The sequence below is a fragment of the Squalius cephalus genome, assembly GCF_949319135.1.
Source record: "Squalius cephalus genome assembly, chromosome: 24".
Classification (NCBI taxonomy): domain Eukaryota; kingdom Metazoa; phylum Chordata; class Actinopteri; order Cypriniformes; family Leuciscidae; genus Squalius; species Squalius cephalus.
Window position 1 is genome coordinate 26,130,039 of NC_137145.1, and position 26,594 is coordinate 26,156,632.

At 38.2% G+C, this 26,594-nt stretch overlaps 3 protein-coding genes across 9 annotated transcripts; 1 reads left to right on the forward strand and 2 right to left on the reverse strand.

The window, feature by feature from the left end:
• Positions 1-55: 55 nt before the first annotated feature.
• On the reverse strand, positions 56-13,300 carry mat2al (methionine adenosyltransferase II, alpha-like). 2 transcript variants are annotated; one of them, XM_079860538.1, is made up of 9 exons: positions 13,138-13,300; positions 12,768-12,828; positions 12,484-12,606; positions 6,245-6,357; positions 5,510-5,653; positions 5,159-5,377; positions 3,693-3,875; positions 1,282-1,415; positions 56-502 (listed from the first exon to the last, which is right to left on the reverse strand). In XM_079860538.1, exons 3-9 carry the CDS (start codon positions 12,584-12,586, stop codon positions 400-402), a joined length of 999 nt encoding a protein of 332 aa, XP_079716664.1. In that variant the 5' UTR covers positions 12,587-12,606; positions 12,768-12,828; positions 13,138-13,300; the 3' UTR covers positions 56-399. The 2 variants fall into 2 exon arrangements, with proteins under 2 accessions (XP_079716664.1, XP_079716663.1); XM_079860537.1 differs by having other exon boundaries at positions 12,768-12,845; positions 13,138-13,295.
• Positions 13,301-13,367: 67 nt separating this feature from the next.
• On the forward strand, positions 13,368-18,935 carry LOC307152208 (vesicle-associated membrane protein 8). The gene is made up of 4 exons (XM_079860634.1): positions 13,368-13,569; positions 15,821-15,952; positions 18,302-18,463; positions 18,628-18,935. The coding sequence occupies exons 2-4, from the start codon at positions 15,950-15,952 to the stop codon at positions 18,769-18,771; spliced, it is 309 nt and encodes a 102-aa protein (XP_079716760.1). The 5' UTR covers positions 13,368-13,569; positions 15,821-15,949; the 3' UTR covers positions 18,772-18,935.
• A 945-nt stretch (positions 18,936-19,880) lies between these two features.
• Positions 19,881-26,460, reverse strand: hnrnpd (heterogeneous nuclear ribonucleoprotein D). Of its 6 annotated transcripts, none has more exons than XR_013819972.1 (9): positions 26,091-26,460; positions 25,370-25,538; positions 25,068-25,229; positions 24,850-24,981; positions 23,958-24,057; positions 22,405-22,548; positions 21,667-21,761; positions 21,259-21,341; positions 20,024-20,505 (listed from the first exon to the last, which is right to left on the reverse strand). XR_013819972.1 is itself a non-coding variant. In XM_079860632.1 (8 exons), exons 1-7 carry the CDS (start codon positions 26,255-26,257, stop codon positions 21,694-21,696), a joined length of 942 nt encoding a protein of 313 aa, XP_079716758.1. In that variant the 5' UTR covers positions 26,258-26,460; the 3' UTR covers positions 19,881-20,505; positions 21,667-21,693. The 6 variants fall into 6 exon arrangements, 4 of the variants coding, with proteins under 4 accessions (XP_079716758.1, XP_079716756.1, XP_079716759.1 ...); XR_013819973.1 differs by having other exon boundaries at positions 22,393-22,548; XM_079860632.1 differs by lacking the exon at positions 21,259-21,341 and having other exon boundaries at positions 19,881-20,505.
• Positions 26,461-26,594: the final 134 nt, after the last annotated feature.

The following is a 26,594-nucleotide window of genomic DNA, read 5'->3' on the forward strand; positions in this document are numbered from 1 at the left end:
AAATAAATAAGTGGTAATATATTTTGAATACTCTTTAAAATGAGTAAACACTGGTGCTGGTAAACATGAAAGAAGAGTTTATTAATTGATAATTGATTTGATATACAGGACAATTATGTAATGACTGTAATAATCAAGGTGCCATTACTTCACAGTTATTATAAGTCACATTTATAAAAAATCACATTTTCCACATAATTCATGAACTAACTGAACTCTATTAATTCACATAAATGATGCTCCATTTGAATTTACTGTCTTGAATATGAAAACATGTCTTTATAAATCAAATAATTTATAAAGTCTTGATCACAGAGAAGCACTTGAAAGGTTCATTAGCACAAAACCATCAGAGTCATTACCACTGAAAGGAATGTGGAGACTTGGAATCCTTCGACATCAGAAGACGAGTTTCTTGGGCTTTTCCCACGGGAACGCGTCTCGTCCGAAGTGTCCATAGCAGGCAGTTTTCTGGTAGATGGGTTTCTTCAGATCAAGCTCCCTGTAAGGGGGAATTCATTCACACGGTCAAAATTCCCATAAATCTGAGGCTACGACTACACTAATCCAGATACACTTGAAAAGACATTTTTGCCTTCCGTTCACACTAACACAGTGTGTTTGTCCAGTCCAAAGTGGATAAATTTGAAAAGGACATTTTTGCATTATAGAGTGGACTGTGAAAAATTAGGTTCAGAAAAAAAAAACTTTAGTCATGTGACGCATGATACGCATAGATACACTATATATGGACAAAAGTATTGTGACACACGACCATTACACCAACAGGGACTGTAATGACATCACATTTACATACAAGACATTAACATGGAGTCGCGCCGGGAAGGCTTTCATAAGATTTTGGAGTGTTTCTGTGGGAACTTTGGGAGTTTATCCAGTAGAGCGTTTGTGAGGTCAGGCACTGATGTTGGATGAGAAGACCTGGCTCACAGTATCCGTTCCAGTTCATCCCAAAGTGTTGGACGGGGTTGAGGACAGGGCTTAGGTTATACACCTGAAAAGCTGAATTCAGGAATTAAGAGGTGCGTCCCAATACTGTTGTGCATATAGTGTGTATATGGTAATACTGTCATGGCTTGTCTCCAATTCATTTTAAGTGTTGTTCGAAATAAATGTTATTTTGTACAATCTTCATATTACACTCCTGCAAAGATGATGTTTTAGGCCATACATGGAAGTTTTGTCATGTGATCTGGAGTCAGTAACTGACTAGAATGAAGTAATCAACCCAGCACTGCTACACTACATGTGTGTACTTACTTGACAATGACCCCTGGCCTCAGGTCAAAGTTTTTCTGAACGATCTCTAAAAGCTCGTCCTCATCTCTCGTCGATGTGCCGTAGTGAAAGACAGACACCGACAAAGGTTGACTAATACCAATCGCATACGAGATCTATAACAAAACATACAATATTAACAATACAGTCTTGCGTATCATTTCATCATCATTTATCATCTCATCCCTCAGTCAGAAAACTATGGAAGCTTGTTTCCGCCACAAAATAAAACATACAAAAAACAACAACAAAGATAATTGCGACTTTTTATCTCACAATTGCAAGTTTATATCTCGCAATTCTGACTTTATTTATGTAAACTCGCAATTGTGAGATAAAAAGTCGCAATTATCTTTTAAAATGTTTTTTTCCGCCACTGAATAATAAATAAATAATAATAATTGAGACTTTTATCTCACAATTGCGAGTTTACATAAATAAAGTCAGAATTGTGACTTTTTTTTTCAGAATTGTGAGATATAAAGTCGCAATTCTGAGAAATAAAGGTTGTCCAAAAAGTGCAATTCTAAGGAAAAAAATACTTTTTTTTTTTTTTTTTTACCTCAGAATAGTTTATCTCTCACAATTCTGACTTTATAACACGCAATTGCAACTTTATATCATGCAATTCTGACTTTATATCTCCCAATTGCGTATTATTAAGTCAGAACTGCGAGATATAAACAGCACTTCGACTTGGCGCAGTAATATCTTCACTCGTGAAAAATCCTCTCACCGGCCCCCGCTCCCTCCAGTGAAGATATTACTGCGCCGAAGTCGAAGTGCTCACAAGCACTTGCTATGGTATTCCGCCATACAATATAGATATCCATTTTACACGCTTAGAAAAGCGCAACGTTTTGTTTTGTGTCACCGTCCTAGGTCGAGTTACACTACGCGAGTAACTGTATTTAAATAGGGAAAACGTGGAGGTGTTTGGTAGCTTCTCTGCTTGGCCCATATTGAATGAACTGGGCTAAGCTAAGTGCTATCAAAGTGTCGCCGCGCGCCAGAGCGATTGAGTGCACGCACTGAGACGAGAGAGGTATGTATCAACTCGTCTTAGTTAAGGGAATAACATAGTTTAATATGAAAAAACGGTGGAGTGTTCCCTTTAAATTTGTTTAAATTGATTTATTCTACAGGGCTGTTGAATGCTTGAATCTGATTGGTTGACGAATGTTCAACGGTGTGCAATTATTTTCAGGGAAACGCACGGCTAAAGTAGTTCCAGGCAGGTCTTGACCGCATTACAGTTTAATATCACTTCAGTTATTTCAAAGGTCTTTACAGCCGACAACAGCAAAAGAGCCGAAACCCAGAACGACACTGACCAAGCAAATAAATATAGTAGACAATAGGATAAAAATGGCTAATTATTTCCATGTTTTCTGCCACAAAATTGTTTTATTATGTATGTAAAGCACATACTCTCTTTCTCACGCATGTTTCAGCGCTGCTCTGACGATTATATCAGTAAAATAGTTTAGCAACTTAAAAGCTACATGACATTTCTCACTAGCGAGGAAATAACAGCGCTGTTGTTGAAGCAGATAAACGTACAGTTTCGCTATTACTGCCGAACACTGATGAGAGACACACCAGACTGAGGTAATTCTCTCTCTCTCTCTAATAACTGCACTAATAACTGCACTAATAACTGCATTAATAACTGCATTAATAACTGCACTAATAACTGCATTAATAACTGCATTAATAACTGCATTAATAACTGCATTAATAACTGCATTAATAACTGCACTAATAACTGCATTAATAACTGCACTAATAACTGCACTAATAACTGCATTAATAACTGCATTAATAACTGCACTAATAACTGCATTAATAACTGCACTAATAACTGCACTAATAACTGCATTAATAACTGCATTAATAACTGCACTAATAACTGCATTAATAACTGCACTAATAACTGCACTAATAACTGCATTAATAACTGCATTAATAACTGCACTAATAACTGCATTAGTCTGCTATCAATGGCTGAAGCTCTAAAATGACGTTTAGGAATTAGCAACGGAGGCGTGGGATGAGATGCGTGAGAAAGTAGTCCTTCACACAGGAGCGTTTAAAGGACAAAAACCTGTCAAACGTCTCGAAACACATCATCTGCACAATGTCTTGAGCTGTGGTAACTGCAGTATAAGTGGAATAATTGACGACGGGCCGTTGAATTATTAGAAAATAATGCACACCCGAGGTGTAACGGCCACTCCGCTTCATGTCCAGATTAAACCCGTGGGTCTGCATTATTTTTCTGATAATTCAACGGCCCGTCGTCAATTATTCCTTACATAATGCTTACACCATATACACATACAGTGCATAATCCTCCTGAACTGACACCTGATCCCAGACAGAAGTGTTACCTGAACCAAAACTCTCCGACACAGTTTGGCCTTGACGAGTGACTTGGCCACCCAGCGGGCCGCGTACGCACCCGATCGGTCCACTTTAGAGTAATCCTTCCCAGAGAAGGCTCCTCCGCCATGGCCTCCCCATCCGCCATAGGTGTCCACGATGATCTTCCTGCCAGTGAGACCAGCATCGCCCTGGAAAACAGCAGCATTCACTCGTGAAAACCAGTACACTTTAGCATGCATCTAAAACAGTAATAAGTGTAATAAGTGTTCTTATTTAAAGCACAACAGCAGATTATTAAAACATAACGATTTAAAATGTAACCCTCATCTTTCCCTTGGGTCATTTTGACCCGAAACTCTTTTTTCTTTTTTTTAAATAAAAAAATGTAGTGTTCATCAGAGGAGTCCAAGACCCCAGGACTTTTGACGCACTTGAACCACGAATACACACGCCACTTTTTTTTAAAGGATTTGAGGAGTTTTGTGTAACAAATCCTTCCCTGGCGGGTCAATTTGACTTAGGAATGAATGCAAGGAATGCTTCGGTACACATAGAAAAACCTAAACATGCACAAAAATACTAAAACTTTACCAAAAACATTATTTTATGATGTCTACATGTGTATCTGAATGCATACTGAGAGAACTGCCTTTAGGACCCAGAGGAACAGCTCATTTGCTCCATATAGCGCTATAAGGCCATCTAGAGTCATGAAATATCATGTTATATTATTTTTTTCCCACAAGAGGTCGGCAAAGACACCCAATGTAAGATATTTTATGCTGAATTAAAATGTTTATGCATGAAATTGTGAGTTATTTTGAATTTAAGTTGTGAGGAATGTGCTTCTAAATTACTATTTATTTATTATTTATTGATCAAATCTAGTATTTTAAAGGTAAATAAAATAAAAAATAAAAATAAATATCATTAAAACAAAAAATTGCATTAAAAAATAGAAAAAATACTTTCAAAATACTTTCAAAATGAAATAAAATAAGCTTTCTAGACAAGTAAAAAAAAAATTAAGTATAATTTTAGGGCTTTGGGTCATTTTGACCCGCGAGGGAAAGTTGTGTTACAAAGTTTCACATTACTGAAAAATGACTCTTTAAAAGTATGCTAAGAAACAGTCTTAGGTCTTGACCTTAAGTTTATTTCATTAATATTACATATCTGCAAGCACAGTTTTTCGAAAATATACTTTAAAAATTTGAAGTACACTACAAGTGAACATTCATTACACTTAAGTGCACTTCTTGTACACAAGCAGGATAGATTCTGATTGGCTGTCGATGTTTTTATCGTTCATCTACTCCAGCGATGTGTCGGTTTGGTTATGGTTTGGTTTGGTTATGGCTGCGGTGTGTATTTCTCTGTTCTCATACAATTAGAACGATTATTGAAACTGTATAGTTACTGTTATAGCTCTAGGCCTCATTACTGACCCGAACTTCACTAGTGTGCTTACTTGAGGACCACCCAAGAGGAACTTCCCACTGGGCAGCAGGTGATAAATTGTCTTGTCGTCCAGATATTTGGCGGGGATGACCGTCTTCACAACTTTCTCCATCAGATTGAGCCGAATATCTTGCAGCGTGATGTCGGGACTGTGCTGAACTGAGATGACCAGTGTATGAACCCGAACAGGCTCCATGGCTCCCATGTTGTCCCGATACTCCACCGTCACCTGCACTCGTTAATAATTGAAAGCATCAGCATTATCGGCTGTGTTTGAACTGTTAGTTTACAGAGATAACCGCGTGCGGGATATTAGTTGTTTACTTCCTTAAACCCCTATCATTTCAGAGAGACCTTTCACCTGTGTTTTTGAATCCGGTCGAATCCAAGGACAAACTCCGGTCTTTGAAAGCTCCTTCATTTTGGCGTTGAGTTTGTGAGCGAGTAGGATGGTGAGCGGCATACACTCCTCTGTTTCATCAGTGGCGTAGCCAAACATTAGACCCTGGTGAGGAATCACACAACATTCATTATTGCATTTCTCTATTCAAGATACAACTGACATTTTTATCTAACATTTATTTTATGATGTTATTATTTTTATATTGTTTCCATTTCATTTTTTTAAGTAAAGAATATATTAGAGTATATCCATAAAAAATTGGGGGACAAATATTTATGCGTTATGTAATTCACCATTATGCCATTTCCTTATTATTTATTCCCTTATTTTTGTATTATATTAATTTTAAATTATTATTATTATTATTACATTATTATTTTTTTTTTTATTATATTATTTTTATGATTTGTTTCATAATAGTATAATAATTATTATAAAATGGAATTATTTGGGATCCATTTATTTGATGTTGACTTTTTATACTACTGGTGTTCTTTATGCATTCATGACTTTAGGTTGAAAATGCTGTCATGGATATTGTTGTTATTCTTCTTCTTCCAAAACAGACCAAAAAAAGTAATGATTATATCCATAAAAAAATTGGGGGGCAAATATGTATGCTTTATGCAATTCCCCATTATGCTGTTTCCCTGCCTAGAGTCACAGGACAGTTTCTCCTGTCTGTAAGCTGACCTGATCTCCGGCGCCGATGTCCTCCGTGTCTCTGCCTTCGAACACGCAGTCGCTGATCTCAGCGCACTGAGGCTGCAGGGACACCAGCACGTTACACGTCTTGTAGTCAAAACCTGGAGAGATCACGTGATAATCATATTATTTGTCAAAATACGTAATCTACGGAGATCCTCAGGGGACATGAGGATGGAGAAAATATGAGATGGGAGGAAAAATACTTTTGCGTTCTCTACAGCCTCCGGTCTCTCTCGTGAATCCAACACAGAAGTGACTTAAACTGCAATTCATCGATTGGCCGAGACAGGCTCCAAAAGAGAGTCAATCCCATAAACCCCCATGTGCCTTGATACGCACAGCATTATTCAATGTGTTGACGTAATTTCCACTGAACAGAAAGACAGGGCGGGGCATATCGAACAGCCCCTCCCCTTTTTTTAAATAGCCAATAGCGTTTGGTTTATATCACAGCTCGGCCAGAGCCGTTGAGCTCAGTATAGCTTCAGTTTCCTCCTAATCTCTAACCGTTTCTCCTCATTTCCTCCATACCGCTTTAAAATACAGCATTCTGCAGAGTTCAAATGGGTCTGATATGTTTTCTGGTCTGCGGGACTCGATCACATGATCCGCTCTGTGTATCGTGTCTCTGGACCAGAGCTGCGGCGGTTCACGAGACACTAACATGAACTTCATTCGCCCCGATGGAAAACATATTTACACTGTGTGAATCACTCCCTATACCCTATATATCACTCTCTATCCCCTATATATCACTCCCTATCCCCTATATATCACTCCCTATCCCCTATATATCACTCCCTATCCCCTATATATCACTCTCTATCCCCTATATATCACTCTCTATCCCTATCCCCTATATATCACTCCCTATCCCCTATATATCACTCTCTATCCCCTATATATCACTCTCTATCCCCTATATATCACTCTCTATCCCCTATATATCACTCTGTATCCCCTATATATCACTCCCTATCCCCTATATATCACACCCTATCCCCTATATATCACTCTCTATCCCCTATATATCTCTCTCTATCCCCTATATATCACTCTCTATCCCCTATATATCACTCCCTATCCCCTATATATCACACCCTATCCCCTATATATCACTCCCTATCCCCTATATATCACTCCCTATACCCTATCACTCCCTATCCCCTATATATCACTCTCTATCCCCTATATATCACTCCCTATCCCCTATATATCACTCCCTATCCCCTATATATCACTCCCTATCCCCTATATATCACTCCCTATCCTCTATATATCACTCCCTATCCCCTATATATCACTCTCTATCCCCTATATATCACTCCCTATCCACTATATATCACTCCCTATCCCCTATATATCACTCTCTATCCCCTATATATCACTCCCTATCCTCTATATATCACTCCCTATCCCCTATATATCACTCCCTATCCCATATATCACTCCCTATCCCCTATCACTCTCTATCCCCTATATATCACTCCCTATCCCCTATATATCACTCCCTATCCTCTATATATCACTCCCTATCCCCTATATATCACTCCCTATCCCATATATCACTCCCTATCCCCTATATATCACTCTCTATCCCCTATATATCACTCCCTATCCCCTATATATCACTCCCTATCCTCTATATATCACTCCCTATCCCCTATATATCACTCCCTATCCCATATATCACTCCCTATCCCCTATATATCACTCTCTATCCCCTATATATCACTCCCTATCCCCTATATATCACTCCCTATCCCCTATATATCACTCCCTATCCCCTCCCTATCCCCTATATATCACTCCCTATCCCCTATATATCACTCTCTATCCCCTATCTATCACTCTATCCCCTATCTATCACTCCCTATCCCCTATATATCACTCTCTATCCCCTATCTATCACTCTCTATCCCCTATCTATCACTCCCTATCCCCTATATATCACTCCCTATCCCCTATATATCACTCTCTATGCCCTATCTATCACTCCCTATCCCCAATGTATCACTCCCTATCCCCTATCTATCACTCCCTATCCCATATATCACTCCCTATCCCCTATATATCACTCTCTATCCCCTATATATCACTCCCTATCCCCTATATATCACTCCCTATCCCCTCCCTATCCCCTATATATCACTCCCTATCCCCTATCTATCACTCTGTCCCCTATTTATCACTCCCTATCCCCTATATATCACTCTCTATCCCCTATCTATCACTCTATCCCCTATATATCACTCCCTATCCTCTATATATCACTCCCTATCCCCTATATATCACTCCCTATCCCATATATCACTCCCTATCCCCTATATATCACTCCCTATCCCCTCCCTATCCCCTATATATCACTCCCTATCCCCTATCTATCACTCTGTCCCCTATTTATCACTCCCTATCCCCTATATATCACTCTCTATCCCCTATCTATCACTCTATCCCCTATATATCACTCCCTATCCTCTATATATCACTCCCTATCCCCTATATATCACTCCCTATCCCATATATCACTCCCTATCCCCTATATATCACTCTCTATGCCCTATCTATCACTCCCTATCCCCAATGTATCACTCCCTATCCCCTATATATCACTCCCAATCCCCTATATATCACTCCCTATCCCCTATATATCACTCTCTATCCCCTAGAGACTCCCTATCCTCTATATATCACTCCCTATCCCCTATCTATCACTCCCTATCCTCTATATATCACTCCCTATCCCCTATATATCACTCTCTATCCCCTATCTATCACTCCCTATCCCCTATATATCACTCCCTATCCCCTATATATCACTCTCTATCCCCTATATATCACTCCCTATCCTCTATATATCACTCCCTATCCCCTATATATCACTCCCTATCCCATATATCACTCCCTATCCCCTATATATCACTCTCTATCCCCTATATATCACTCCCTATCCCCTATATATCACTCCCTATCCTCTATATATCACTCCCTATCCCCTATATATCACTCCCTATCCCATATATCACTCCCTATCCCCTATATATCACTCTCTATCCCCTATATATCACTCCCTATCCCCTATATATCACTCCCTATCCTCTATATATCACTCCCTATCCCCTATATATCACTCCCTATCCCATATATCACTCCCTATCCCCTATATATCACTCTCTATCCCCTATATATCACTCCCTATCCCCTATATATCACTCCCTATCCCCTATATATCACTCCCTATCCCCTCCCTATCCCCTATATATCACTCCCTATCCCCTATATATCACTCTCTATCCCCTATCTATCACTCTATCCCCTATCTATCACTCCCTATCCCCTATATATCACTCTCTATCCCCTATCTATCACTCTCTATCCCCTATCTATCACTCCCTATCCCCTATATATCACTCCCTATCCCCTATATATCACTCTCTATGCCCTATCTATCACTCCCTATCCCCAATGTATCACTCCCTATCCCCTATCTATCACTCCCTATCCCATATATCACTCCCTATCCCCTATATATCACTCTCTATCCCCTATATATCACTCCCTATCCCCTATATATCACTCCCTATCCCCTCCCTATCCCCTATATATCACTCCCTATCCCCTATCTATCACTCTGTCCCCTATTTATCACTCCCTATCCCCTATATATCACTCTCTATCCCCTATCTATCACTCTATCCCCTATCTATCACTCCCTATCCCCTATATATCACTCTCTATCCCCTATCTATCACTCTCTATCCCCTATCTATCACTCCCTATCCCCTATATATCACTCCCTATCCCCTATATATCACTCTCTATGCCCTATCTATCACTCCCTATCCCCAATGTATCACTCCCTATCCCCTATCTATCACTCCCTATCCCATATATCACTCCCTATCCCCTATATATCACTCCCTATCCCCTATATATCACTCCCTATCCCCTATATATCACTCCCTATCCCCTCCCTATCCCCTATATATCACTCCCTATCCCCTATATATCACACTCTATCCCCTATCTATCACTCTATCCCCTATCTATCACTCCCTATCCCCTATATATCACTCTCTATCCCCTATCTATCACTCTTTATCCCCTATCTATCACTCCCTATCCCCTATATATCACTCCCTATCCCCTATATATCACTCTCTATGCCCTATCTATCACTCCCTATCCCCAATGTATCACTCCCTATCCCCTATATATCACTCCCAATCCCCTATATATCACTCCCTATCCCCTATATATCACTCTCTATCCCCTAGAGACTCCCTATCCTCTATATATCACTCCCTATCCCCTATCTATCACTCCCTATCCTCTATATATCACTCCCTATCCCCTATATATCACTCTCTATCCCCTATCTATCACTCCCTATCCCCTATATATCACTCCCTATCCCCTATATATCACTCCCTATCCCCTATATATCACTCTCTATCCCCTATCTATCACTCTATCCCCTATCTATCACTCCCTATCCCCTATATATCACTCTCTATCCCCTATCTATCACTCTCTATCCCCTATCTATCACTCCCTATCCCCTATATATCACTCCCTATCCCCTATATATCACTCTCTATGCCCTATCTATCACTCCCTATCCCCAATGTATCACTCCCTATCCCCTATATATCACTCCCAATCCCCTATATATCACTCCCTATCCCCTATATATCACTCTCTATCCCCTAGAGACTCCCTATCCTCTATATATCACTCCCTATCCCCTATATATCACTCTCTATCCCCTATATATCACTCTCTATCCCCTATATATCACTCCCTATCCCCTATATATCACTCCCTATCCCCTATATATCACTCCCTATCCCCTATATATCACTCCCTATCCCCTATCTATCACTCTCTATCCCCTATATATCACTCCCTATCCCCTATATATCACTCCCTATATCACTCCCTATCCCCTATATATCACTCCCTATCCCCTATATATCACTCCCTATCCCCTATATATCAATCTATATCCCCTATATATCACTCTCTATCCCCTATATATCACTCCCTATCCCCTATATATCACTCTCTATCCCCTATATATCACTCCCTATCCCCTATATATCACTCTCTATCCCCTATATATCACTCTCTATCCCCTATATAGTGCACTATCTGCCATTCACCATGGAGAAAATAGTAAATATGTGAACAAGTGACCGATTTCAGCCGCAGCTTCAGCGTCTATTCATAATTTAGGGGGCGGAGCTTCAGATGCTAGAGAGCATTTGATTGGACAGAAAATCTGATGAGAATCTTAAGTGCAGAGTGATGTCATCAAAATCATTGATCCATATTTGCGGAAGTGAGAGTCTGTACGTATTGAATGCTTATATCTTCTAAATGCGATTTGTGTGTTTGTTTTGAAGCAATAAACACCAATAAACGTCGATTTTGATTTCATGGGGACTTTAATAAACATGGCGATACAAAAATATGAAGCAGCACAACTGTTGTCAACATTGATAATAACCAGAAATGTTTCTGAAGCAGCATATTAGAATGATTCCTGAAGGATCATGTGATATTAAAGTCACCTTGAAATCAAAATGAACATTTATGGAATACTGCACTATTTATTTTAAATTATTTTTTTTTTTAATTCATATTCCTCATAATCTTGAATCAGAATAACTTCCCCTCCCTCTTGCAGCTCTTCTCTTCTCTTCTCAGATGACGAGTGCGGGGCAATAACCTGTCACTCACATGAGATCCACCAATAGCAAACCACAACCATCCAATCAATTCCCCACAGACAAAATCAAGCCCCGCCCACATTTGTTCTTCTTCCAGAAGCGTTTCGTCACAATAAGAGGAAAAAAATAGCAACTTCCACTTCATGCTGACTAAAGATTGGAGAAATGGCTGCTGACCTTTGTAATAGTAATCCTTCACAATATTACTGTTTATATATGAAGAGTTTAGATGCAAAAGCCTCTAAGTGCCATCTGAAATCATCTTCTAGAATGATCATTTTTATCAAGCTCGTATATTTAAGTTCAGTAATTTCACTTAAATGACAATTAATAGGTAACTTTCATTGTCATTTAAGTGAAATGACTGAACTTATATATACGAGCTTGATAAAAATGATCATTCTAGAAGATGATGTCAGATGGCACTTAGAGGCTTTTGCATCTGAACTCTTCATATGTATATAGGTGTGTGTTTGTGTGTATAGATACCCTTTGATGAGTCGTCATATCCGATACTCTTGACAGTGTCTCTAACCACTTTCTGAAGATCCACCACAGCTTTAGAGGTCACTTCACCACACAGGAGGATCATGCCAGTCTTGGACACACACTCTGTGCAGAAATTAGACAAGACTTTATGTAAAGATGCCATAAAAGGGAATGGGAATCAATGACATTGTGTGTGTCCAGCTAAACACCATTAAAGTGTCTCAAATTCATGTTTGTAAAGCCAAGCATTTGTTGATTTGAAGAGTGCTGAGAGTGATGATTACCACAGGCCACTTTAGAGTCCGGGTCCTGGGTCAGGAAAGCGTCCAGAACAGCATCACTAATCTGATCACACATTTTATCTGTCAGTAACAAACACACGAGTTCAGATACACTATATGCGAAATATTTACTGATTATTTCTTGATCATTAACATTTCTCAAAATCACGACTGTTTATTATGACTAACGGGGCATGTACAGACATGTTGCGTTAACTTGCGTAATGCGATTCTGCGCATTAAAACCAATATATTGCATTAATACAACAACATTAAAATGTAAGTAATGCAACTGTATAATATATTTAATGTTCACTGGCGGTAATATCTGCGCATGTCAGCATGTCATGCATGAAGGGTGTTTCATATTTACCCGAATGTCCTTCTCCAACTGACTCAGATGTGAAAAGGAAAGTTTTTCCTGATTTCTTACTACCAGAGGGATTCATGGTGAATGTAGACTGAATAAAACTACAGCTTTATAACAGCAACTAAAGGTGTGATTTGATTCCACGGCTTCAGTCTCTCTGAAGTATGAAGAACTTTAATGGGCGTGGCTTTAGAGTTCGCTTTCACTTCAGCCAATCACAAGCGACCTCCGTCATCCAACGGCGTTAATAATAATATAGATAGACGACCATAAAACGTGCTATAATAAAAGCGTCCTAATGCCAATTGATAACAGATCTGAATAGTTTTAAGTGGGAACTTAGTGCTGACCTGATGCAGTTCTTAAAGCGACCGGTAGAAGAAGCAAAATAGTGATTCTCCACTGAAGTCCACTCATTCATAGACCATTCAAGCGGTTAGTGCCCTTTGTAGTGAACAGTCACTAAGGGATGGGTGTTAGCTGGCCTGACATTAGCTCCAATTGATGGTCAGGTTATATGATTAATGTTTGTAAATCAATAACGGTCATATTTGAACTCTTCATAGTGTGATTGCGGTTTGTCACACTTTGCTTGTTACTTTTCTCAGCGCTGATCAGAGTATTAGACCAATCACAGTCGTTTGTGATTACAGGATATGGATTTATTTTATCATTTTATAGAGATTTCTGGAGCATATTTCTATTTGTATGTCATGTACCAATCATTTTAATTCAGATATTTAAGAGTTAAATTCAGCTTTTAGTCAATAAATGTCAAAATAAGACCGATAACGTCCTTAAGTTTAGACTTCGGCTTTATGAGCCTCAGCGCGCGCCGTCGAGGGAGAGGAAAACATCACTGGCGCATAAGGGAAAAATATTACGAAGATAAGCAACATTAATGTATAATCACTGCCATACACGCATAAAAAGCGTCTGCGTGGCACCTGAAAAAAAGGTGATGAATCCCCTCATTCATATCTGATTATGTTTTGTGCACCTGACGTTTGACAACATCATTTGCATATAATCTAGTATTACAGTAATAATAATAAATTATCCAACAAATCCTAAAGTTTGTTCACTAATTGTAAAACTAAACAATGCTATTGTAATGCCAGAGTTGAGAGAGTTACTTTAAAAATGTAGGCCCCTATTCCGTTACTGCTACAAATTACTTCATAAAAAAAGTATTCAGAAATCTAATCCAAGCACCTCAAAATGAAAGTAATGTAATCTGATTACTTTTGGATTCCTCAGAGGTCACATATGTAAATAAAGTCAAGTAAAAAGCAAGAGCGAAATACTTTATTTGGTATGGATTTGATGCAAAATAAAACATATTTAAGAAATGCCATGTAATTGTAACTATGCTGCAACTAAATGCTCTGCTAATATGAAACTAGACTTTTTACACAACAGAAATGTTTCTGCAACAGAAAAATGCAGAATACAAACTGGCATTTTTTTTCTCAAGCAAATATAATAACAGATGCACTGAATTATGTTAACATTAAACAAAGTGAGATGAGCTTAAAATTCCTTTCAAAAACATTTAAAAATCTTACCGACCCTAAACTTTTGAACAGTGTATATAATTATTATTATTATTATTATAACAAACTCAATGTCACAAAAACATATCTGACAACTTTCAGTGCACAACAGTGTATTTCCTTTCTGTTAACCATACGGTCTTCTTGATAGAATCCATACGGTCTTCACAGCTGGACAAAATTATTACTTGTTTAATATTTAACACTGAAGCCAAGTCATCTGCTGAGGTTAAAGTCCCAAAGAAAGCTTATAAATCTATCAACAACTGAAGCTGCTTATGATACATTAAAACCAAAACAGTTACTGTAACCAAATACAAATCAGGAATTTGAAGCCTCTTATTTTGCTTATTTGCTTGTAGTGGGTCTAGCCCTATGATAAGCAGACTTTCTTACATTTCTAGAGGAAAAACACTTGCTAAGGCAGAACTGAACGTAAGGGAATACATACATCGCTCTGGTGGCCGAACACCTCAGATGTATTTCTGTTCAATAATATATATTTTTTATATTTTAAGGAAATTTTATGATAATAATGATCCATTTTATCCATTTATTTCCTCTGTAAATTATAATTATTATTGTTTCATATTTTTAAATTATTTTTAAATTAACCCCTTCATTGCTGTGTGCTTTTTTTTGTTCTATTTCCCATTTATTTTTATAACGGTCATTTTTTGACCACGAGGAGTGTGACTGTTTTTTAGGACCATTTAACCTTTTCGAATCATATTTTAAAAATGTGTAAGTCTAAAGTGACCGAAGAGCAGAGGGTTAAGAAACATAGTGATGATGATGGGCTAGGTGGACCATAAGATATTTCAATAAATATAAATGTATTTGTACAAATGATACTTACTTCTCAAAACCAGCCATAACAAACTCTGCTCTACTTTAGTAACCAGACCTGATGAAAAGCAGCAGACTAGAGGCTCGGCTGCAGAAGGTGGGCGGGCCCAGTGTGGTGAGGGGGAGGAGCCAGTAGAATGTGGGTGGGGCCATCGTGCAGAGGGGGAGGGGCCAGCAGGAAGTGTCGTGCTGGTTAATGTACAATCTGTCTGGGAGGGGAAGCTCTGTTTGCAAATGAGTTCAGTAATGTTTCATCCTGTTCTTTTGTACTTGTGTTGTAGCTCACGAGACTGAGAAGGTTCCTCTAGAAGTCGTACCCTTTAAGCTATGATTGCAAGCTTAGCCTGAACTGTTGAAAGGCCTCGGCAGTGACAGTTGAACGTTTGAGGAAGTTTCACAGACGCACCAGAATGGTAAGCGCACTAGAAAGCCTCGGCCCTTTGTTAGTTAAATGTTTATTTAAATGGTTATTTGTTCAAGGGTTTGACCGACCTGTGGAGAGGATGTGTGTGTTCAAAGGAACATTTAAACAAGTATGACTTCAAAGATGATTACCACATGAAGTTGAATATTGAAGTGTTTTATAGTTGACAGAATATGACGACATTGTCATTATGTGACGACTGACTTCATCCAGATCTTTGGACTGAATTGAGTTGTCAGTCAGGAAGTCTGTGGCGAAGGAAATCATGTGAAGGAAATCTGACATGAAACTAAAAAACAAAAACAAAAAATCCTACATGAAACAATAATGATATTCCGTCTAATTCATAATATTATTACTGTCTTTTAACCGCAGTACAGTACAGTACTATGCTGGCTGATGTTTATCAAAATAATCATTTTGTTTTGAGCAAGCTCTTTACTACACTACTGGAATTTGATGAAATTACTGTTTCAAGAGCTTGATCATCTATCAAATGATTCATGTCTGTCTGTCTCTTTCTTTCAAAAGTTTCAAACAAGGCTGTCGAACCAACAAAACTGCGTTGCTTTTCTGGTTAAAAATGCAGTATGTCCATCTATCACACTAATATCTGAACCTTGTCATGTTTCAAAACTCATAACTCACATTTAGTTAAAAACTCCTGCTCTAGTTGATGAAACAGCTCAGAATCACTGTTGCTTGTTTAGATGTTTAGATCATGAAAGATTCACTTACTCTAAAACTGCCATGATGGAGCATGAACCAACTGGATGACATTATTTTTCATCATCATTATTTATCATCATCATTATTTATCATACACTGTTTCTATGGTCAAATGTTTCCAGATCATGCTTTCAGATTTGACATTGTTTTGACCGTAGCAAGTTATATTGCTTTGTTTATTGTTGAGTCTCTGTGTCTGTATTTCCTCTAGTCCTTTAACAGTAGTGTTTTTACACATTTCATGATAAATGAGTTATTTGAACCAATGATTCTGCAAATGCAAGGTTTCCTTAAAGGGGTGGTTGAGTATGCTTTGACTTTTCTAACTTTAGTCAGTGTGTAATGTTGCTGTTTGAGCATAAACAACATTTGCAAAGTTACAACGCTCAAAGTTCAAAGCAAAGGGAGATATTTGCTTTTAAAGAAATCGCTTTTAAGGACTACAACAAACGGCTGGTAGGGACTACACCACATTCCTCCCGGGTTAGTGACATCACCAACACTAGAATTTACATAAACCCCGCCCCCTGAACACGATTTATAGATTATCATGACAGAATATGCTAATCAGTGACTAGAAGATAACTACACATAAACTTCATAAATTCATCAACTAACCGTTCAGAAACGTTGTCTACATGTTGTCACTTCTTCTTGAGTCTCTCTATCATTGTATGACTACGGTTTGAACATTAAACGCTAAAAGTTTTTGAAATTTCCAGTGCATGTCTGTGTGAGTGCTGTTGAAGCTCCGCCCCCTGTGCCAGGAGCAGTAGCTCATTTGCATTTAAAGGGACACAAAAACGGTGCATTTTTACCTTCAAAAAGTGACAATTTTAATATAAATTTAAAGCTGCGAACTTTGAAAGGTGAAAGTGATGACCGTGTTTTGTGTTTTGTGTCGTATTCAAGATTGACATCAAGGTTCTGAAATTAGGTTTAATATAATATTTATTATGAAACAGATCCAATGCAACATAACACTCTTAGAAAAAAAGATTCAGTGGGGTTCACAGAAGTTCACCAAGTGAAACATGTTCCTGGATCAACATCCCGTTCAACCCTTAATATCAAAAAGGTTCTATATAAGGAGAAACGTCTTAAATAATTGCATAATAGTCAAGTCAAGTATATTTGTATAGCGCTTTTCACAATACAGATTGTATCAAAGAAGCTTCACAGTATTAAATCAAAATAACACAACAAGGTTTGTTTCTAGTGGAAAAAACGTCCACGTTTAGTAAAGCTGATCAATAGTATTGTTGATTGATTAAATTAAATATCCCCAACTGAGCAAGCCAAAGGCAACAGTGGCAAGGAACTGAAAAACCCCATCAAGTTCCATAATACTTCCATATTCAACTGGTTATTACATTTTTTCTACTGATAAAGTATGTTTACATGCTGTTTAAGTCATGCAATTTTATACAAATTAAAAATGAATTAAAACACAATTAATAAAATGATGGGAACCCCTGAAAGGCTCTACGTATGGAACCCGGATCATTCCGGCCCGAGCCCGGGTTCATTTCTGACCCAGTTGTGCACTGGAGAGTATTGTCATGTTTGGCCCAGCGGTTTACTTTGGGTTTTTCTCTCTATAATGTAGGCTGACTACAACAGCGAATCACCAGCGCCTAGCAAGCTCAATCAAGTTCAGGAGCAAGTCAATGATGTTAAAGTGATCCTCAAAGACAACATCAACAAAGTTCTGGAGAGAGGAGAGCGGTTAGACGACCTGATCGGGAAAACCGATGATCTACAAGCTACGGTAAAGGCCTAAAATCACACCAATATATACATTTCTTGTAATGGTGATCTTTTATAAGACCTCAAAAGAACATAAGTGAAGTAATTATGATGTTAGTTGGTCAAACCAGTCATAAAACATTTTGTTGTTGATAATTATTTCTGTAATGATCTCGTCTTGCCTAGGCCGACTCATTTCAAAAGACGTCCACGCGTGTTGCCAGGAAGATGTGGTGGAGAAACACCAAGATGATGATTATAATTGGTGTGGTAGTGCTTGCCATCATCGTGTTGATCATTTTGTTTGCAACAGGTGTGATTCCCACATAAACACAAGCCGTTTCATTGCAAAGAATTATGCATTTCAATAATTTGTATTTTTTCAGGCACACACATTAATTAAACTGTTTCCTATAAACTGGATAAGTAACTATGTAACTACATGGATTTATGTATAGATAAATTGCTATTTTTGTGATAATGACATTTCCCATTATATTCTATTTAAATCTGGGACAAATGTGTCTGGGCTTCAATACACATGCTTTGTTTTTTAGGGTATTATAATAATGTTATAGGACTAAATACAGGAAACTGGAAAATGTTTTAGGATTTATTATTAGATTTACTTTGAGACTCACCACATGTTCATCCCAAAGACGTCAAAAACTGTTTCAATTTATATTTCATTTAAAAACCTGCACACTTAAATGCTGTAACCTTCAACTTGTTATATGATTCCTGGAATGTTTCTGCATGCTTTAACTACTGTGAAATCACTATGTACTCATGACATTGATTTTATACCTAGACTAGTACATGTTCTGGACTGAGTTTATAGTTTATAGGAGGTTTTTTTCAATATCTGTAAGTTTAAACTCAAACCCTTACGACGTACCAGTCAGTGTCTTTGTCAAGAGGACGTATAACCTATATAGATATCAGGTGCATCCCAATCGGCGTACGTATGCACTATTCCATGTCGTTTTGCAGTATAAATGTCCTGATTAGTGAGTTCACACTGAGCATTACACATATAATATGTGCACTTTAAACACCCGGATGATAATTAACTGAAAAAATGAAGTGTGGAATGTTGGACACTTCATGTTCTCGACTGACACGGAGGGGGAGGGGCTAACAGGCTATGATTGACAGATGACAAAATAACCTTATGTCATACAGTGCACAAGTACATCATTTGGGACAATGTGTTCTATATAGGAAATGCTGATTGACATGAACTTGAACTATTAAAAGGAACAGTTCGCCCCAAAAGTTAAATTACTTTCATCCTGGAAACAATATAATAATAGAGATTTATATTATCAATTTACTGTTAAACTCCAAAAATGAGCACCATAAAAGTACAGTCTACATTACTCAATACTTCTTCAGAGGACTTGGAATAACACACAAGTCACACGGACTACTTTTATGACGCTTCTTTGTGACTTTAGCGCTGGACTCCAGCACCCGTCACTTTTATTACACTGAAAACAGCAGCAAGGATTCACCTCTTGAGAAAAACACACGGGTTTGACATGACAACAGCAAATAAATGATGACAATCTTCATTCTTGGGTGAACTATTACTTTAATCTCTAAAGAAATAACAGGCTTAAGGTTCATACACTTTATTTCATTGCATTTTTCAATGTTTACATGACTCTGTAGCAAAATACTGCAATATGAAATGAATGTTAAATGGCCTACACTCTGTAAGCAATAAATTAATAGACTTGTATACAAATAGTTTCTAAATTATTTGGGCTCTCTACTGTTCACTGTACTCAACACAGAAATGTATAAGAGCTACACAGCAGGGAACATGATCATAAACTTTCACAAGCTCTAGATTAGAACAACAAAAAACGCAAAAAATAAAATAAAAAAAATTCAGGATGAATATCGATTGAAATAACACTTGAAACTTTAGCGCGTGTCCTTGAAAGTAATTTCAGATTTGAACTGGCGACCAAAGTGTAGTAACGTGTGGACCGACTCCATATCTAACCCTCTCGCTTTCTCCTCTCGGGGGTGACTTTCACTTCGCCCTTCCGTCTGAAAAACAGAGAAGAGAATATTAATTACGCTTATGAAAAACACAAACTCATAAAATGCTAAGGAATCCCAATTAATGTCAATAAGGAGACAAGCTGTGACTTTGAAATAGAATAATAGTTGTGAAATTAACATTTTAATGCAAAACCTTGAATCGATGGAAATTAAAACACAAAAGGAAAGCATTACAAGCATAAGTTCTCATATAAACAATACGACTTTTCCAAGATCTCGAAAGGTTAAAAAAAAAAAGAGAATTTGTTAGATGAAATTAACACGGTTTACAAGGTGAAGCTTTTTCCACCGCTGTCAGTAGAAAAATCAAATCACACAATGCAAATATTAAAAAAGCACTTCTCCGGCGCAGCGGCGGCGGCGGCATCCGAGTACAAACCGGCTCGTAGCTCATGGACTACAGGAAATTACAGCTACACGAGCTACAAATAAAGAAGAGCAAGCATTACAGTGCATAATTAACCCTGGAAAGTCCAGAGAAAGCCGTATCCTTCAAAAAGTCAACAGTTAATTTTACTCCGGCTCTCGTCATATTTTACCATTACTTGATGGTGCCTGTAAAAAATGGCATTACATTATAAGATACCATTAGATAAAACCAATCCCAAGACGAAAACAAAAGAGAAGATAAAAGCTTGACGTGTCCTTTTAATGTTTTTTTTGTTGCTGTAGCTGCTGTTGTTTTTTCTTTTGCTTTTTTTTTTTACAATTGGTATACAGGATGTTGGAAGACCATACCAAATGGGAGCATTCGAGAGCGTACGCCTCTCGTACCCTGAGACAATCGGGAAGTCAGCTCATGGCCTGCAAGGAAGTCCCCGCTGGCAGGTACAAACAAGGTATATGTCAGAGTTAGGAGAAGACAACATTCTTCGGTTTTCTTTCCTTGTAATTCCATATTTTCTGGTATTTTCCCACTTAGCAGTACTGTACCTGTTACTTTTTACAGTTACAAAATGGCCAGCCAAAAGCCAGCTGTTACATTACTGCCAAAAGTCTCTATGTTACCACTACTGTAAAGCACTTCAGGGTGCTGTGAAACTTTAGAGAAAAACAAAAATTAAGCAATGTACATTACAAAAAAGATCAAATGGTGATGGTTTAGAAAGCTAAAGATGCGTCGGCGTGAGCGACGCGAGCACATACCTGCACGTTTCAGCTGGCGTTTAAAGGTTAATACGGCTTGTACGTGTTTTGATGGCCGCCTCGCCTCGGGGATTTGCCGTAGCCGCTCTGCTGATCTAGAGTTGGGAGCACAAAACAGAAACAACGCAGATGTGTTGGTGGCGTACGCTCGCTCGAGAAGATCTCTGAGAAAGACGCTGCTTAGAAAACACAATTCGGGGTGCAGAGCCAATTTTGTGATGCTTGCGACATACTTACGTTAATCGTACTGAAAATACTGTATTCTGAAAATATGGTGAGAGACAAAAATTTGTGGAGTAAATGGGTGAATGTTTGAAAACTGTTTATTTTCTTCTAAAAAACAAGCCACTGTCCAGTGGTCGTTTTTTTGCATGGCCTACAGATTTTACACGTTCAGTTCCTATCCAATGGATTCAAAGGCACTTTGACAAATGTGTTTTGAAGCTAAAGACATCCCTTTCTATATTTAGCACCATAGTTATTATAATACATATGTACAATGTAGCTTTGTGCAAGCGAGCCTTCCTTCCCTGTAAGACAAAAAGCAACTGCAGCAAACGTTCTAGAGTTTTCTCTCAAAGCGTAAGGCATGTATCATACAAGCATGTGCATTCTGCTCAGATAATTTAGTGCACAATTGTCATAGTCCGGGTCGAGTACCGACAATCCACGATACAATATATCCTTAGTTTTGTCATCTGTGCGTTCACAAACAGTATTACATACTGCTGTAGTCACCATATCCGTAGTAGTTGTTGTAACCCGTGTAATCATAGCCCCCGTATCCACCATAGCCTTGATTGTTGTAGCCATAGTTCCCGTAATTTCCATAACCTTGATTCCAGTAGTTTCCGTATCCCTGGTTCCAGTTCTGATTGGGACCTGTAGCAGAAACCAGACGTATGGCACAATTAATAAAGAGACCGCAACTGCACGATGACAGAAGAAATTCAGGATGAACGTGGATTTGGGGGTCACAGAACGTGAAGAGCATAAAATTAAAATGGGGTGAAATTTGGTCAAGCTGGTTACAAATTGATTTCCAGTAACTTTGATAATGTTGCCACATTTCTCTTTCTGCTCTTCATGGTATTTAATGAATTATTTATGGATCATATTGGAAGAACACTTATTTTCAGACTTTTTTTTTTTTTTTGCACAGCAAAATCTGAATGGATGTGTTAATTGACCTTGTTATAGACCTTATGTAGCTCCGCCCCTTTTCAGCGCTGCGCTCGTTGTCTTTTGACTTCCGGTCTGTATTTTCACAGCGATATTGCGTATTTATGAATGAACGGCTCGTTTTAAAATCTTCCCGGTTTAAACATTACAATCCTCATGATAACTTTCATTAACTTTACATTAAGTAAATCCACTTCACCAGCTAATTACTCCTGGACAGCAGTGCCATAGGAATATACAGAGCGACTGCAAAAACAGAAGTTCAGAGACAATATTCTAAAGATGGCGGCGCCCTCGTTTCTCTGGCGCATAAGGACTATAGAGCGCCCACTTTTCCAGTGGCGCTGGTTCCTGAAGGATTTTTTCCATTCATCTCTCCCATAAGGATTTAAAAAAAGTTTTCTTTAAAGCTTTATAAGCCTTGAACCGAGCCAATCAGCTACGAGGATAGTCACAACATTACTAACTTTAATTTGAAGCAAAAACAGTATTTGAAAATCGGACAAAAATACAAAGGACTTAAGACTGTGAACTAAACGGCTTTACCGAGGGAAAGAACTACAATCCAATTAAAACCGATGGAGAAGCAAAAACTACTTGTTTATATATAAATCATTTGCAGTGTTTCATGGGAGTGGGCGGAGCTAACAATATCTTTTGACTCAGTTTTGCTAGTTTCGACTCTGATTGGTGGAACTTTCTGTACAGCATCATGGGTAATGTAGTTTTTCACCAAGAATTTCTCTGTTAAATTATTATTTTAAAAATAAGTTGAAATAATGTGAACTGGCGGCTTCAACAGAAGCAAATAGCATTGATTAAACACCTCGTAGCTCACCGTAGAGCTGTATTTGAAGGTTTATACGTGTTTGACTGTTGCACTCTATTGCACTTAGTTTAGTGTATCTGATAAAAACAGTTATTCAACATATCATTAGTCCAAATTAATTATATAATTATGTTTTGTTGTTTCTCAAGGCATGTTGAATTTCTTTAAATCCAGTCAATTAATTTTTCTATCATTACATTTTAACATCCATCCAATTAAATTTCTGATGCCATTTCGATAATAGGATCATGTTGTGTGTTAGCTGTAGTGTTTGAGTCACCTCCTCTCCCCCTGGACCTGGAGGGGTATCCTCCTCCTCTCCCACCCCACTGCTGCTGCTGCTGGTACTGCTCCTTAGACATCGCCACCTTGATCTCACACTGCACACACACAGTCACATTACACCTCACTAACAGAAAGAGCCATTACACTCATGATCAGTCTCACAAAGGCCATCAAGAGCATTTCACCACAAAAAGAAACAAAGGTACAGCAGGACCGCTTCCTGAACCTGAGAGAGTCAGAATATGAACCGATACGGTAAAGCTGACGACATTATTAACTGTGTTTATAACTGCTTCTGAAGTCTTGGAAGCCAAAGCTCGTGATTATGGTAAGGGCCAATCACAGCGCACTGGGTCAGCTGGCCAATCAGAGCACTCTGGGCTTTTCAGAAGGAGGAGCTTAGTAGAAATCAGCGCATTTCAGACAGACTGGTAATAGAGGTGCTGCGATGATGTACAGTATGTGAAAAACATGTTTAATGTTTTTTGAACATTAAAGCATGTTAGTCTATTCTATTACACCCAATACACAAAATAATGCACTTTTTCAAATAGCATCATATGACCCCTTTAATTAACACAACAAGTGGACAAACTGATAAAAAATGAAAAAAAAACAAAACATGGGCATGAATTATTAATTTATGGCCACAATATCTGTTTTTCCCACATATCATGTGAAGGGCACTGTAGATTTTAATACATTTGTACAAAACATCTTTTCTTCACTTTGTTTTCATTAAGTTTTATCTATGCTACAAAAACTTTGTAGAAACACATTTAAATGAGATTATGTTTTAGAATGACGAAGCCATTTAATATTTATGTTCAAAGACACCGTAATGTCAGATGACCGAATCATGCACATTAGGACATTTAAGACTTTACCTTACTTAAACCGATGTTGTGGTACTTCTTCTCCATAATTTTCTTTACTGGTTCCTCCTCTTTAAATGTAATGAAACAAAAACCTCGTCTTTTATTTGTTTTATTCTCCATTGGGAGCTCAATGGAATCCACCTAGGGAAAATATAGAGAAGAAATGCAAATTAGATTATATTTATATAAACACACACACACATATATATATATAAAATTCTCCATACCTCTCCATAGCCATCAAAGTACTCTCGGATCTTCTCTTCTGGAGTATCTGGGGAAAGACCTCCCACAAATATCTTCTTCACAGGCTCTTTAGACTTCATGGCCTTTGCTTTCTTAGGATCAATCACTTTTCCATTCAGTTTGTGCTCCTTTTGCGTGATCACCTTTGACAAGGATCAGATATCAGACTTTGATTTGATCAAGGTTGCCTCAGCATCATAACTGAAATGAAGCTTATGCGGCTCAACTGATAGCGTAATGATAATAAGCACATGAATGCACACAAAACTATCTGCAAAGATACCTTTTCCACACTGTCAGCTTCTTTAAACAGCACAAAGCCAAATCCCCTGGACCGGCCTGTCAAAGGATCCAGTTTCAGGGTGCAGTCGACCACCTCTCCATATTTGCTGAAGTAATCCTTCAGGTCTTTCTTAGTTGTGTCCCAACTCAAGCCCCCAACAAACATTTTCCTGAAAACAAAGCACTGACGTGAGGACATACTGTGGCTACACTGGCTCGAGATATTAAGGTGAGTTACAGAAATCATAAATAAGCAAAAAACCAAGGTCAGTTACTAAGTTACTTGATTATGTTTCAAGCCTTACTTTGACATGTATTTATGAAATAATAATAATAATATACAATGATAAAACAACACACTGTGAACACAAACACCAAGTTTATTGAGTTTCTCTTTTGAAAAGATGCTTCTGACATTTGACGATCGTGCATTTGAAAGGCAAATGAGATCGGAGAGCTAACGAACAGCTCATGAATATATGAATGATGAATGTGCACAATTATACCCGGCCCGGCAGATGTGTAGTCACGTCATGTAAGTTACACAGTTTGGCCTATCAGGAAAAAATAATATATTGATTCTCAGAAAATTAGCTGACATTTGTACTTGTTTGAACGAAACGCAAGTCGAATAGACTCTTAACAATTTAGAAAAATGACTGAACGAATCTACTGGTATAAGGAAATGTCTAAATTGGGGTTTATTTACGGCGTTCACTCACCCTTCATCCTCCTCATTCTTGCTGGCATCTATCTTGGAGCCCTCCGCCTCCCCCTGCCCGCCCTCTTCATCAGCGCCCGGCATCTGCTCTTCGCCCAAACCCTCTCCATCCTCATCCTCCATCTTCATCATCATCGAGTCTTCGCCCAGATTCTGCTCCTCCGACATCTTTGTTCAATTCTCGGCGAAACCGCGCGCAATCACGTCGTGTTCTTTTGAAGAAAGCGTCTAAGGTTGCAACAGAACCGAAATGACTGTAAATCGTGTTAATTGGGCTCAGAATCGCGTTTATTTGAGTCTCTTTTCGGGATGTCGATGGCAACGGCGTCCATTCACAAAATGGCGGCGAAACGGAAGTTGAACGTCATGACGTCACTCAGAATCGCGACGCAACTCTTACGCATATTGGTTTTATTTATTTTATTTTTTAGGAATTCTAGATCCTGTTCATTAAAAACCTCTGATATGTATATCATTTAGTCTGTACACCCCCAACGATGTGAAA